At 40.7% G+C, this 16477-nt stretch overlaps 1 protein-coding gene across 1 annotated transcript in view; it reads left to right on the forward strand.

The window, feature by feature from the left end:
• Nucleotides 1–16477, forward strand: part of MAN1A1 (mannosidase alpha class 1A member 1) — a 167453-nt gene that overhangs the window by 32486 nt on the left and 118490 nt on the right. The window contains exons 3-4 of the mRNA XM_043889861.1: nucleotides 11176–11272; nucleotides 14171–14286. Coding sequence (XP_043745796.1) covers nucleotides 11176–11272; nucleotides 14171–14286 — 213 coding nt within the window. The remainder of the gene's footprint in view (nucleotides 1–11175; nucleotides 11273–14170; nucleotides 14287–16477) is intronic.

Here is a 16477-nt window from a genome sequence, read left to right on the forward strand (position 1 = left end):
GAAGTATGTTGACCTCTGCTGATAAAACTTGGCACTGTTTTTTTTCCTTCTTAAATCTATGAAGGTCTTTGCCCAATTTTTTAAGCCATGAAATAGCTGAACAAAAATTGGAAGTCTTTGTACCCAAAGCTAATACTAAGTAATGCCATCTACTTTAACAGGTCACTGAATCTGGTGTACATTTAATACTGGGCACTTGCCATCCAGCAACTGTAGAATGAATGATGATTAGCTCCTTCTTCAAAAAAAAAAAAAAAATCTAGCCTTATCAGAATTTAGAGTTCTAACAGAATGGTTAGAGTAATGCATCTTCAAGTCCAGGGAAATACCTGCCATCTCTTACAAAACATCACAGATGATCTTCAACCCATAGAAAATATGGCTTATTGGATGGTAAGGATACAACTGTATTATATGTTAGTGCTTGCCTTAACAGTGATAACATATATAGTCCAAAATCATTGTTTGCCATATTCAGTATTAAAAACATAGTAGAAGTCTAAATAAACCTGTAATAGAGCATTGGAAAATAATCAGTATTGCTATACTTTTTTGGTAGGTGTTTGGAGAAAAACCTGATGTTTCCAATTTATGGGAAATTTATAGAATGATATTGACATTTAAACTCATTTTGAGCAAAATATGTTTTTTTAGTTCTCAATAAACAAAATTACTAGGGGTTTTTTTGGTGATGAAGTGTTGTATACTATGAAACCAAGAATAAAGATCATGATCTAACACTGTAGTTTGCTCAGAAGGAAATAAACTAATATCTTTCACTGGAAGGAAATTTGAGATATTAAAATATATGTAAGGCAAAAGTCTTTTTCGGTGTATGTAAGATATCTTTTCCCACAGGGCATCAGAAGCAAGAGATATTCTCATTTTTATTCTAGCTTCTCAATCTACCAATATATTTAATGTTGCTCTCCTGTGTCAGCAAGGTTTTTAAAAATGGAAAAATTGGAAGATGGTTTTGCATAGCCTGTTTCTGAAGTCTCACTACTGGAAGTTGAATTTATCCAGGATAATTAAATAAATAATAGAAAGCATGCATTATATGTATCAATAACACACGAGTTAACAGTTTGTTTGGAAACTTATTTGTAAGGCATATTCCTCAGATTTCATGGGTCACATGTTTAAATCAGGACACTGTACAGGCCTCAGAGTCAGTCTGAATTCAGAGCCTCCACCCTGATGGAGGGCTGACCTTGAAAAAATTACTTAACCTCTTGATTTCTTCATCTGTGTTGATGGGACTCTCAGCAGAGAGACTACTTTCCTTGTAGAATTGTTGTGAAGGACTGAGAGAATATGTAAATGTTTCACATATTTCCTGACATATAAGTGTTCAATGAATGCTGGCCGTTTCTATTATTAAGGATGATAAGAAAATACCTTTTTGTGACACATCAATTATGAATTTTACGTCTTGCAGAAGCACTAGCTGCTACTTCAAGATTATACTTAGAAACCAGCATTTTTGATATTTAATATATATAGCTGACATTTCATAGGTAATTTTTAAAATAGTACCTTTTCTAGAACATTTTTATTGGTATACTAGATACTAATGTTTAAAATGGTCATCTGCAGTATACAAAGGATTACTTTCATAATATTATAGAATCTCAAATGACAAGGAGTATCCCAACTATTTATTAACAATGGACAATCTTAAGGGTAATTATTTCAGAAGTTTTAAAAAAATATTTCCCTATAATGTGTGACATTTTATAAACAATATAGTGTGAATTCTACCTTCAAGAAGTAATAACTTACAAAATTATATCAATAATTTATAATCCTTTCGTTAAGAAGATAGTGATTTCTAGTTTTAATTTGAAAAGGGAACAGTTGTGCCCTGCAATTCTCCTACTGATAACAGCTTTATTCATAATTGTCAAAACTTGGAAACAACCAAGATGTCCTTCAGAAGGTGAATGCTGCTGCTGCTGCTAAGTCGCTTCAGTCGTGTCCGACTCTGTGCGACCTCAAAGACGGCAGCCCACCAGGCTCCCCAGTCCCTGGATTCTCCAGGCAAGAACACTGGAGTGGGTTGTCAGTTCCTTCTCCAATGCATGAAAGTGAAAAGTGAAAGTGAAGTCGCTCAGTCATGTCTGACTCTTAGTGAACCCATGGACTGCAGCCTACCAGGCTCCTCTGTCCATGGGATTTTCCAGGCAAGAGTACTGGAGTGGGCTGCCATTGCCTTCTCTACAAGAGGACTGGAGGGGGTTCCATTGCCTTCTCCCCAGAAGGTGAATAGATAAACCGATACATGCAGTCACTGGAGTACTATTCACTGGGAGGGATGGGGTTGGGGGAGGGGAGGGAGGCTAGAGAGAGCAGGGCTGTATGTATAATTATGGTTGATTTGCATGGTTGTATGGCTGAAATAACACAACATTGTAAAAATTTTAAAGTATATTTAAATTAAAAAAAAAAAGAAATGAGTTACTAAGTCATAAAAATTCAGACATAGAGGAATCTTAAGTATGTATTTACCAAGTGAAAGAAGTCAGTCTGAAAGACTATATGCTATATGATTTCAACTATATAACATTCTGGATAGTGCAAAACTATGGAGATAGTAAAAAGATCAGTGGTTGTAGGGTGGGGTGGAGGAGAGGGAAAAATAGTGGAGCCCAGAGGATTTGGGGGGGCAATGAAACTATTCTGTATAATATAATGATGGATACAAAGTCACTATACATTTGCCAAAACTCATAGAATGTGCAATAACCAGACTGAACCTTAATGTAAACTGTGAACTTCTGGTGATGGTGACGTGTCAGTGTAGGCTCACTAATGTAACAAATGAATCATTCAGAAACATAATATTATTAGTATTACTACAGTGTGTGGGTATGGAGTATATGGAAAATCTATACTGTCCTTTTAATTTTGCTGTGAACCGAAAACTGCTCTGAAAAAATTGTCTATTAAAAGCACATACATATGAAAGAAAAACAAGAAAAGCTGTGTCCTGAAACTCTCCTCTTGATAACTGAAGCAGAACAGGACTCTCTCAGACTACTCTGCTTGCTTAAGAAAATAAGAGGAAAAGAATGTAAATTTTAAAAGGCAGATATCTGTAACTTTTGCTCATTTTTAGAAAAATTTTGCTTGTTCTTTTTTCATTATTTATGTATTCTTTCTCATTAATTATATTCTAACTTCATAGTATTTGTAATGTTTAAAAAAGGAATATTAAAAGAACCAATAAAAAGTTTATTAGTCTTCAAGAACTTGATAAATCTTATAAGCAGATCTCCCTTAAAGAGCATATTTGTTCTAAAACATGGTGTCACTACTGCAGAAAGATAAATGGAGTGAAAATTTGAAGCTGTAGAGTGACATGCATGAGTTAAAAGAATGTTTGGACTTGCTTTGTTGTTGTTGTTTAGTCACTTGCTAAGTCGCGTCTGACTCTTCGACACCGTGGACTGCGGCCCTCCAGGTTCCTCTGTCCATGGCATTTCCCAGGCAAGAGTACTAGAGTTGGTTGCCATTTCCTCCTGCAAGGGATTTTCCCAATCCAGGGATTGAACCCACATCTCCTGCATTGGCAGGTGGGTTCTTTACTATTGAGCCACTGGGGCTCATTTTTTTACAAATATTATTTTATTTTATTTTATTACAAATATTAAAACTACAAAAGCTTATTTTATTACAAATATTAAAACTACAAAAAAAAAAAGGCTTTTGAGAGAAGAGATTCACTGAGAATAGTATTCGTTTCCTATGAAGATACTTTTTTGAGACCTTCTTAGAATAAAAGGAAGGTTCCTGGTATCCAAGCAGTGGGTATCATTTTCTCTTGACTGCTAAAAGCTCTGTAGTCACTGATGATTCCCAGGTTTGGAAAAGCAGTACTAGGTCCTTGCCTGGGAACTGGACAGGGCGGATCAGTTGGCATCTGGCCTGCAAAGGACCACTTGCTAGCCTCCCATTGACCACAGAGGTCTTACTTAGCAAGGATATTCTAATGAAGGCAGATTTAGATCAATTTAAAATCAACCAAAGAAAAACCAAGAAGTCTGATGCTGAATGTTTGAACTCTATGGGAAGAGACCACAGTCACTAACCACAAGACAGATATTTTTGAGAAGGGAATAACTGCAAGTCATAGACCCTCGGCTGATCCAGAGCTTGTCTGTGTAAAGAAAACACTCTCACTAATAAATACTTCTCTCAAAAAAAAGGAATGTACTAGTCGTATATGAACAAATCTTTTTCTAACAGCTAACTTTAAGATGTGAAATTACTATCTCTTAGAATATTTTAGAGTTATATATTTTTATTGTAGTCAAGTTTGGGGGGCTTGAGGGGGATGTCCTCTACCCTCTCCCATTCGGTAATAGCACAGACATTTTATAAAAGAGTGTCAGAATTTGGTCACAAAGAACAATTAAATAGCTTATAACCCAATTCTCTGGACCAGACATAGAAAAACTGGGTTTTTCTTAGGGTATGAGATGCTTCTTAGAAACAGGACAATCTGTCCTCTATAAGTGGTGATTAACTGGACTTCTCATTTTTTAAAACTGACTTTATCAGGCTTTCTGAGTCTTTTTCAGAAGAGATTGCCGCTCTAACTGCTGTTTGAGTTCAAGGAATTAATGTTCAGTAGCCCATTAGGGTTCATAGAATAATAGCATTAATAATTACTCCTCCTTTATGCATCTCCTGCTGTCTTAAAAAAAAGTATATTAAATCAGCTGTGGGAGAATTCAGGACATCTGAATCTTAAGAAAATATGATCACACATCTGTCCACTTCTTGGTTATAAGGCAGCCTGGGGTGCCTGGTGACTAATTGCACACACCGGGACAAGTAGTAGGCTAGTGGAGAGGAGAGAAGAGTGGCCACCGTTAGCCCTGGAGGTGGTGATGAAGCTCAGGAAATACTGCAGCTGAAGAGATCAGGTGTCAGCACAGTTGGCAGATCTGTGTGCTGAAGAAGAGTTCATGATTCTCCATAAATCCAGGGACAGGCAGGGTCGGAGGAGGGCAGAGCCTTCTTGTCCGCCCAAGTATCCTACACAGCGGGAGGAGAAGAGTTGGGATTCAGAGCTGGAGAAGGAGCTGACGCAGAGGGAACGAAGGTCCTGAGGGTTGAAGGATACAAGGCAGATGAGAAAAACGTGCTGCTAGGACCCGTCCTGGAGCCAGCTTACGAGTCCAGCTTGGTGTGTGCCCTTCTGCTGCCGGACCCGGCCGTGTCCCTTTGGACCCCAGGTAGGGCTGCCTCCTGTGCCTGGAGCAGCAGGGGAGCTCAGTCTTACGGTTTGCAAGCAGCAAAAAGTCACGGCATCCTAAGTGATGCAGAGGAAAGAATCAGAATGGGAGAGTTCACAACCTTGCTCTTTCTCTGTGCTGCGCTGGGCCTCTGCTTCCTACTCTGTAAAATGGGGTTGATAGTACCCCAGAGGCATTAAGGAGGATTAAGTGTGTGGCAAAGCGTTACCAGGTTCCTCTCCCAGTGCCTTGTAGGTGTGGGACAAAGTTAAGTCACTTTCTTCTTTACAGCTTCTACACTTGTATGTGTAGAACGGCGTAGGATTTAGAATTACAAATGCTTTCTGAAATGGGAGCTTACCACTCATTCAGCAAGAAGAGAATGGCTGAGAGGCATGTGCATAATGCTTTATACATCTCAGGTCTCGAGGACTCACTAATTCTAGGCAGAGGCAACACTGATGTCCTGACGGGCCCTGAACGGTCAAGAGCAGGCACTGAGGCAGCCTGGGCTGGAAGTGGGCCAGGCACCGCTCACTGAGCTGGGGGCGCAGCCTGGAGGGACGCCTGCTGCCCACAGGCCTGAGAACAGAGCGGTCAGGGCTAGACATGTGCCCTCACAGCAGGGCTTGCAGTGCAGACCGCTGGTCTGTGGGCCATCTCTGGCTCACGGATATTTTTTCCCCATAACTAGTATACTGTTTTTATTCTAGACCCCTGGAAATCCTGGCTCAAACCTTGAAAGCAAGCTTAGTATTTTTTTTTTTAAGAGTGTTTCTTTAAATTGCTTTAGCCAGGGCCTTCACTCTTGTTTGGCTAAATTCCCCATCATTTCCAGTTGCCCTAAACCTGGCCATTCTATTTCTGTCTGGCCCTTGAATTTTCAATTCCTCTTCTGAGCCCAAAGCAGAGCAGGGCACAAGCCAGGGAGCTGGCCCTGGACCCAGAACCAACGACTGAATGTGTTCTGTCCCTCTGTCCAGGGGCTGCTGGGTGGGCCACAGGGCTCTGTTGAATTTGGAGTGGGCTTCAGTCCATGGGGTCACAAGGAGTCGGATGGGTCCAACTGAGCACAGGCACACAAACAGCCTTGTGGAAAGGCAGAAAGCAAGTGTTAGTCGCTCAGTCATGTCCAGCACTTTGCTACCCCATGGACTCTAGCCTGCCAGGCTCTTCTGTCCATGGGGATTCTTGAGGCAAGAATCCTGGAGAGGGTTGCCATTTCCTTCTCCAGGGGATCTTCCTGACCCAGGGATCAAACCCAGGTCTCCTGCATTGCAGGGGGATTCTTTACTGTCCGATGGAAAGGGAGAGAGAACTGATGTGTTTCAGTTTTGGAAAGAGAGAAATTGAGCAAGGTGCTGAATGAGTGTTTTAATCTGATACGGGGTAAAGTTGGAAGCTCCCATGACTGGGAGGGTTCTTCTCTGTGCAGAGCAAGGACAGATAGAAGGTGGGTGGACTCGGACCTTGCCCAGTATGCCGTCTTAAGGGGACAATCTTCCCAGGACTGTCTTAGGCAGCATCCTGATTCCATTTAGGGTAACAGGGTGCCAAATGCAGTAATTGTGGTAGACTCCAGGCCCGCAATGTCTGTGAGTGCCGAGTCATACCGTGCTCTGCGTTCTGTCACCTCTCGTTGACATTGACCTCTTCCCTCCCCTGTGAATTTCCCTCCCGCTGAATTGCCCTGTCCCCCGTGAGCGTAGCTCCGTGTCCGCTTTCCTTTGCACCATTCTTGCTTATCTCTGTTTAACTCCTGCGCCTGGTGGGGCAGTGAGGTGGAGGTGGGCATGAAAGCCAGGGACACTCTTCAGATGTCTGCCTGCAGCCGGACGTTATCAGATCTGATCTCCTGACCATGATGTGAGGAAGATAATGCTCTTCATTTATTTTTTCATGTAGACGGTAATTTTTAGAGCAGCTTTAGGTTCACGGCAAAATTGAGTGGAAAGTATGCAGTATTCCCATAGATCCCTGCCCTAGCACAACCCGATCCTCCCACACAGTTAACATCCTGCACTGCGTTGGGACCTTTGTTTCCTTTGGTTGTTGTTTTGAAAGATGAGAAACTGAGGGTCTGAGACAGCCGATCTTAGACAGCAGGGCTCCGGCTCCCCCAGCTGAAGCCCGCCTGCCTTGCTCCCTGTGACGGCATCCACAGCACAGGGTCTCCTGGGGGCTCGGGGCTCCTGATCCTCTGAGCCTTCTTCCCACAGGGAAATGTAGGGAGCGGGGCTGCCCCAGGTGAGAGGCAGGGGCGGCTAGATTGTTGTCTCATGTTCACGAATCTAGACATTGTTTTCCAGTGGATGAGGAGAGTTTGGCCAAGCTGTGACACTTGATTTCCTCAAGTTTCACTTTTTATCTTGTTTCCCTTCTGCCATGTCCCCGTTCCACCAAAGATTAAAGTAAAAAAGACTGATAGAGTGATCCTAAAAATGTTTTCAGTTGAGATTTTTATCTGGACGTTTTGGAAGTTACTTTCATGTGACAAGTAATGTCAAAGTTTGGTGGAAATTACTGACAGGCTTTTAAAATCAGTTTGTTCAAAGCATTGATTGTAAATATAATTTTAAGAGCGAAGGCCACCAATTTCCACTTTATCAGGGCAATAGATTCAGCTCCCTCCCTCTCTCCCCTCTAGCCCTCAACGGAACCAAATGTAGCCCTCCCTGTCCTATGGAACAGCTGGAATGTGAGTGTCACTGAACTGGTTGTTCATTCGCGTCCAAGTCTGCAACCCCACGGACTGCAGCACGTCAGGCCTCCCTGTCCCTCACCATCTCCCAGAGTTTGCCCAAGTTCATGTCCATTGCATCAGCGATGCCGTCCAGCCATCTCATCCTCTGACACCCTTTTCTCCTTCTGCCCTCAATCTTTCCCAGCATCAGGGACTTTTCCAATGAGTCAGCTGTTCACATCAGGTGACCAAAATCCTGGAGTTTCAGCTTCAGTCCTTCCAGTGAGTTCTCAGGGTTGACTTCCTTTCAGATTGACTGGTTTGATCTCCTTGCTGTCTACTGGACTGATGCGTTTATTTGTTTGCATTTAATGGATGTGGAAAGTGGACTCAGATTAATTGCCTCACTTGGAGTCACACCAATGATGGCAGAGCTCGGATATGAACCCATTTTTTAAGATGCTTGTACCTGTGACCTGCTCTTAGACGTTCCTCCTCCATGAACAGGAGGGTTTTTCTATGAGGACATACCACTGGGCAGTGAGTAAACAGTCTCAGCAGGAAAAGAGCCGTGCCTCATGGAGGAGAGGAAGATAATTCATCAACATTGAGCACTCAGCAGCATCGTTTGCAGTTCTGTAGCAGCTCTACAAACCTGGCATAATTCCCCTGGGCACCATGCCGATAACTGACCCCCCTGCCTGCTTCCAGGTCGCTCTCTCCTTGCCTTCCAGCTCCCTCATGGTTTCACCCCAAGTGACCAACCCCTGGAATGGCTCTTCCTCTTTATTTCACAGATTCCTGGAGAAACCAATGTTAGAGCTCCATACAGGGCACTTTGACCGCATTTGTTTTCTTTTTCTTTTCTAACTGTAACACATAGAAAATCCCACGGGGTGAGGAACCCATTTTGAGAAACGGGTCACAGCAGCTTTTGAAATACAGGCAGATAAGCAATTAGTGTCCGATTTTCCCTTGGGGATAAAAGATAAGGAAAGTTAATATATACTACAGTAGTAACTCAGTGAAGTTCTATACCAGTGGTGCATTGTGTAAAATGATCATGTTTGACTAAACAACAGTCTTCTATAGGAAAGCTTTATGCTGTCTTGGAGTCATTAGTAGTGCATGGCACAGATTTCCATTCAGACTTGGAGTGGAAACAAATCATCGAAATTTTTTTTTTTTCTATTCTTGTGTTAGGTGTATTCCAAAAGCTTTTGGATTTATAAAGTATCTTTGAAACAGGAATAAAGAGTTTACCAAACACAGTACATTTAATGGGAAAACCAAATCAACCTGAGATGTAATCTCAAGATGTTTTTGTACCTAGAGTTCATGTACCCGGTCTTTTCAGAGGCTCATTGGTTTCTATTTGTGTGACGTGAGTTTAGTTGGTCTCAACATAGGCTTAAATTCAGTAGGTGTGTGATTATTCACTGTCTGCACAGGGCGCCACCTCACAGGTCGTGCTCATGTAATCCTTACATGCATCCTGTGAGGCACGACCTGTGAGGAATCACCCCAGATTTTCACATAAAGAAAGCCTGACTCATCCATGATTGTGTGACTAATTGGTGGTCATTATGAATCAAGTTATTTCACCTTCAAACCTAGGATACTTTTCCACAAAATTAATTTGTAAGGAGAAAATCTCTAAAACACTACCATATACGCATTCTGTTGATGGTTAGAAGATCAGCAGTCTGGTTCATCAAAGGAAGGGTCTGTTGCTGACTCATCAAAGGAAGTTTATGCAGTGTATGGTTAGTGCCAATGGCTTTGAAGTCAGGCCAACACAGGGATGAGCCCCGGCTCCACAGCTGTGGAGAAATGTCATGACTTTGAGTAAACATGTTTGTGTTGTAACTTCTCAAAGTCTCAAATTTTTCGTCGACCAAACTGACAATACAACATCATCCGTAGAGTGGTAATGAGAATTGAATACAGTACTGAACATAGAGCATTTAGTGGGGTACTGAGCAGATAGTACAGATTTTTTTGGTAGCTGTTATTACTAACAGTAGTGGTGAGTTAGGAAGATCCTATACTGATACAGAGTGATTGAAGACAGATGTGCATTGTTATTTGGGGGGGCATAGGAAGACTTTTTTACTAATAAAATCATACTGATCTCACTGAAGATTTTTAGTGATAAACAGCCTATATATAGTATGTATAACTTTACTGATGCTTTTTAAGATATTTTAAAATATGGACCCAGATTAGAATATTTCCCCATTGTGTTCCTATTTTAGTTACTGTTGCTAATGGATTGGGGATAGTGGCATGAATAAATTCTGGACAGGTGAGGAGTCCTCAATCCTTTTTAAAAAATGTATACAAAAGTAAGTAGGTGAAGTATATTCTTGGAGTCATTAGAAACATCTGTGCAACTAAACATCTGTGTAACTGTATAATAGTTACACAACTATTTTGATAGACTCTTAGAGAATAATTTCTTTCCTTGATTATTATTCATTTTCTGCTAGAGTTAATATCTGCCATAATAGATCAGAACTTAGTCTCTGAGCCAGGAGAAATTGATTGATTTTCATTATATATAAGTAAACTAATTTTGTTAAAATTAATAAAATTTAAAAATGAAAAATGTATACAACTAATTTATGGCAGAGAGTTTGGGACTTTAAAAACAGTCCTGGTACAAGACATCTAGGTTGGGAATATATAGAATTAGCTTCTTTTTTTCATTTCCTATATTTATTCAAAAATACTTCTCCATATAGTCTTGGTCAAGATATATCAGTGTTTAAAATAATAACTTTGGATATTTGTCTGTATATGAAGTACCGAGAACTTTATGCAAAAAAGGGGAATCTTAAGTATACAGTCCTTATAGATTTAATGCATTATGAGGATGAAATAGATAAATGAATGACTTATCTACTTAGACTTATCTATTAAGAATGATTTCATCCTTTTATGATAAGCTAAGTTTCTGTTGCTGGGAACTGACTTTTGAAAATGATATGTGTTAATATATGAAATAAGATTAAATGGATTAAAAAAGTCTCCATTTGTAGACATAAAGGGATGATGTGGATTTGTATGTTATGTGTGTGTTCCAGCTTATTCATACCATTGTCCCCCTTTTAATTATCATCATCCTTTTAACTAAGCAGTGAGTTTTAGTGTTTTAACCTTTAGATCATCGATGTATGATCTGTCTTGAAGCAAAAACATCTCAAATTCAAATTATAATCCCATTTTTATTTCTTTTCTCAGATGATGAAACATGCTTGGAAAAATTATAAACGTTATGCCTGGGGTAAAAACGAACTGAAGCCTGTGTCAAAAGGAGGCCATTCAAGCAGTTTGTTTGGTGAGTAGAATGTGCTTTGGCTCATTCCTGACAGTAACTTCTCTCCAATCGGCTGAACTTGTGGGTGGTGGAGAAAGTCTGTGTCCCCCTCCAGCTTGTGTTGCTAGGAGACTTGCACACCTGATGAGTTGTCTGCAGAGGTTGTGTGTAGTGTGTCCTTCAGATGTAGGACTTTGCAACCACCTACATCCCTTGAAAAAATACTGATGCCTGGGGCAGACTTCCAAAGATCCTTATTTAATGGATATGGGCACAGTATCCTGATTTTTAGCTCCCATGTGGTACATAGCAGAGGAGTATTTGTTGGCTGCATTAACTGCTTCCTGTCAGATAAAAGCTGTGTCTTTATCAATAAGCTGGCCAAGGCAGCCAGCCGTGGTGACCTTCGCTGTGTCTCGGTGACTCTCAGCTTTGGCTCTGAATTTCTCTCGTTTGTGAGAGCAAGTGAGGATGGAGTCGTCTGTTATATGAACTTCCATTTATCCACTTTGGCATCATTTTATTGCTTTGGGTCCTCACAGCCTGCTTCTGTGATTAATACCTTCTCCACGTATTAATAACATTGACATTGTGGAGGTGCAGAAGCTAAGTAACAGAAGCGTTAGATGGATTCCTTGGGTCGCAGAGCTCCCCAGCGTCCTTCTCCCTGAACTTCACTCCTCTTCACTTCTCACAATTTCGTCTATAAGTAACAGGATGAAGGGCGGGGGGAGGATGTGAGTCTTGGCCTGATGCTTCTGAAATCACCATGGAAAAGCTGATGTCCTGTCTTTTAACTGAAGCTGTTAGTGTGCTAAGTCACTTGGGTTGTGTCCGACTCTTTACCACCTTGTGGACTGTAGGCCACCAGGCTCCTCTGTCCATGGGAGTCTCCAGGCAAGAATACTGGAGTGGGTTGCCATGCCCTCCTCCAGGGGATCTTTCTGACCCAGGGATCACACCTGCATCTCTCACATCACCTGCATTGGCAGGCAGGTTCTTTACCACTAGCACCACCTGGGCAGCCCCCTGTTAAACAGATCACATTCTGTAACAAGTAACAGTATCAGCTGACCCTGTGTGCCACAGTGCCATTTGTGCATCTTCTCATTTAATCCCTGTTATTATGTGCATTTTATGGATGAGAAATAGGAAACTGAGAGAACAGCTTGCCCAGTGCTAGCCACCTACTAACTGACTGAACTGGTACTATAACATGAACCCATGTGTGACTGGCTAAGGTCAGAGTCTGCTCCTCATCACCCCACTGTACTTTTCCATCTATTTAGGACCTTCCATGTGTTTGGCTCCCTTTCCAGCACTGTGATTAATAAACACAAATCTTTGCAAAGTTTATGACCTAGTGCAGAAGACATATGTACAGATAGTGAATTACCGAAGGACCAGGTGTATTCTTTGAACTGTGGTGATGGAGAAGACGCTTGAGAGTCCCTTTGGACTGCAAGGAGATCCAACCAGACCATTCTAAAGGAAATCAGTCCTGAATATTCATTGGAAGGACTGATGCTAAAGCTGAAACTCCAGTACTTTGGCCACCTGAGGCAAAGAACTGACTCATTTTGAAAAGGCCCTGATGCTGGGAAAGATTGAAGGCAGGAGGAGAAGGGGACAACAGAGGGTGAGACGGTTGGATGGCATCACTGAGTCAATGGACACAAGTTTGAGTAAACTCCAGGAGTTAGTGATGGACGACAGGGAGGCCTGGTGTGCTGCAGTCCATGGGGTTGCAAAGATTCAGACATGACTGAGCAATTGAACTGGACTGGGTGGATTCAGTAGATAATCATTGGAAGTTCTGAAAAACAGTAGACTCTGTGGTAGGAGAAGGACATTGCAGGAACAGTTAGGGAGGGCTGGCTGGTCCATCACAGCGACTCACTTTAGAGGTGAAGAGAGTCAAACCTGGTGTGGTGGCAGTACACGTGGTTTCAGATAATTCTAAAGTATGTTTTGAGGACGTGGTGACCAGTTAACATGGGTGATGGTAAATGAAGAGAGAAACCCAGACACTTCATGCAGACTCACAGTTCTTAATCTTTTTATTGCTTACTATAACTTTAAAAAAATATTTCCAGTTTTACTTTTATCTCTATGAAAGTTGTTCATACCATTAAGAAATCATTTAGTTGTAAATTTGCCATAATCTTTATTGAAGAGGTTCCTTAGTTCTCTGTTAATACAGTGATGATTTTTAAATTTATTCTTAAGCCTTAAAAACATACCGAGTCTTTTAACATGGAATGTGGAGGTGAATAAGACATGACTTCTCTATTTTGAGAAACTTCACAGGCTAAAAGGAGATGCATATATATAGTTATAATGGGAAATAGAAAGTGATGAGTGAAAGAGCAATGTAAAGTCTTCCTGTTGAGGGAGTTGAGAGGAAATAAATGAGACTCAGTCTTGGCTAGGACATGGGCAGAGAAGTTAGGATCATTCAGAGCTGCAGAGAGGGAGTAGAATTCCATTTTTGAGTAATGGTTTCTTAGAGCTATCACTAAACAATTTTAGATCTAATTATAATTAAAACAGTTTTGTGCAGGTGCACTTTGATGTAATTACATTAAAATTAATATGTGTGTTGCTCCTTGGTTTCAGGTCTTTTTTTTTCTTGCTAGAGAATGTGATCACAAGTGAAATTTCTAAGAGATTTATTTTCTGCAACTCAGAAAAGACTTTAAAGATTAGTGTACCAGTCTATAGCCTGTGATAATTTTTAGTTTGGTTTGATTCAACTTTTAAATTTTCTTTCACTGAAAGAACTTCAGACTGTGTTCAATATTCTTGTTTACTAATAAATTCAGTTATTACTCACTTCCTGTCCAAGGTATGCTCAGTGTGGATGTATGGATCTGTCAAAGGTCTTTTATTGAATAAATATTTTTCTGATATTTTCAGGTAGTATCCAAGGAGCAACAATAGTAGATGCCCTGGATACACTTTTTATCATGAATATGAAAGATGAATTTGAAGAGGCTCAAGCATGGGTTGAAGAAAATCTAAATTTTAATGTGGTAAGTTAAACAAAAGCTGCCTATTCAGTTCTTAAATCTCAGTTAACATGGATAAATTCCCCTGTGGGGCAGATTGTACCCTAGCAGAAACAAATAAATGCAGTTTTAAATAGTATCATACTATATTCTTAACTTTCCCTACCTTACTACACAAATACATGTCTGGTTTTTTTGGCAAATTAAGAATGAAGAAATTAGTATTTATTAAGACCTACACATGACAAATATTCTTGTTCAAGTCCCACAGCAGCCCCAGGAAATAAGTATTATTTTCACACCTTTACAGATTAGAAATCAGAGCCTCAGGGCTTATCTAGACAATACAGATAGTTGTATGTCAGAGCTCTGAGCCTCACAGAAGCCTTGTGCTTCTGCACTGCACCATGGTGCAATTACGACTTTGTTAGATGAACCTTTGTTAGCTAGAACCCAGGGTGTTATATGGTAAGCTGCAGTTCAATGAAAGACCGACCACAAGAGAAATTGAAATAGAGAGGTTTATTACTTAACAAGTCCTGAAAAGGTACATGACTCACCTCCAGGGGCCACACAGGGAGGTCAAGGCAGAGTACAGACAGAGAGACAGGACCTGGGGCACATGCATTTGTGACGGTAGGTGGAGTGCTTCAGGTTTCCGAAGGTAAGGCCAAATTGGTCAATTCAAACCAATTTAGTAGGTTCCAGTAAGGTCTTGTCTGAAGGGCACACAGAGGGTGGGCCCTGGGGGTGGGGGAAACATGATCACAAGAGGGAGTCCTACCAGGAACTGACATTTGCTTTGTGACCCTGGGGCTGTTATCAAGGGCGCACTCTTGCCTGAGGGGCTAGTGTTCATTTAAAGCCCCTGCCAGCCACTTGGCCAAACAAAATGGATGCTGAGTCAGTAATACCATGAAGTAGCTTATCTGACCACGCCACATGCATCCAGCAGCAGCTGCATCCACTTTCCCATAAATAAGGTTTTAAACTGTATTGATTGTAGACCCTTATCAGTATAAACTTTTTTTTGGCTGTATCACGCGGCTTGCAGGATCTTAGTTCCCAGACCAGGGATCGAACCTGTGCCCACTGCAGTGGAAGAACAGAGTCCTAGTCACTGGATGGCCAGGGAATTCCCAATATAAACTTTTGTCAATTTCTATATGAAATATTTTTAAAACTTTGTACGCATACTATCATTTTTAACAAACCTCAGTACCCACTGTACATCAAGGAACAGGTTCATAATTATGGGTAGTGAACATTTCTTGATAGTTTGGGACTACATCCTGTCAGAGCAAATCTAATTCCACAGTCATTGCTTTACCTCATAATGAGATTAACAAAGAACTTGTTTTTAGAACAGGAAAAGTTGGCCCTGGTGATTTTTAGTCATTCACTTACGTTTGCATCATCAGTATTTTTTTTTTAAGTTGAGTTACATACACATACCCACACACATACTTTTCTCCAGATTCTTTTCCATTATAGTTTGTTACAAACTACTAAATAGAGTTCCCTGAGCTATATAGTAGGTCCTTGTTGTTTATTTTATATACAATAGTATGTGTCTCTTAATCCCAAATTCCTAGTTTATCCTTCCCCCTTTCTCCTTTAATAACCAGAAGTTTGTCTTCTATGTCTGTGAGTCTGTTTCTGATTCATAAGTTCATTTGTATCATTTTTTTAGATTCCACATATAAATGATATCATGTGGTATTTGACTTATTTCACTGTATTATTTTTAATCTGAGATTACTTTGCAGAAATTCTTGTAAGCCTCTTTGTATCAGCTAAGCATTTGCTGATATCTGTAAATCCCCATAACCAGGCACAAGTACCATGCTGTATGTTGAGAATGGACAGAGAAAGGGTGTCTCCCTGCTGACCCCTCTGCATTGTGGAGCTCTTCTTCTCACCGGCACCATCCAGAGTATTAAAGGCAGCATAACACTGAGTCCTGTTCCTACCTGTTTGAATTAAAAACATATTCCTATTCCTCTAATTAATTGCCATAAATACCCCACTTTGGAAATCACTGAGTTAAAGAAGAATCAGATGAGCCTGTGCTTAGTCTGCCTATAACTGAATTTAGAATATAAAAGACACAGTATTCCAATATAAAGGGACCTTGGAAATTGACATGTTCTGTCTTTTTGTTTTAAATATGAAAAAAACAGGCTCAAGGATTGAGTGATTTTGTAAGGTTCTA

Source organism: Cervus elaphus, chromosome 28 (assembly GCF_910594005.1).
Source record: "Cervus elaphus chromosome 28, mCerEla1.1, whole genome shotgun sequence".
Lineage (NCBI taxonomy): Eukaryota > Metazoa > Chordata > Mammalia > Artiodactyla > Cervidae > Cervus > Cervus elaphus.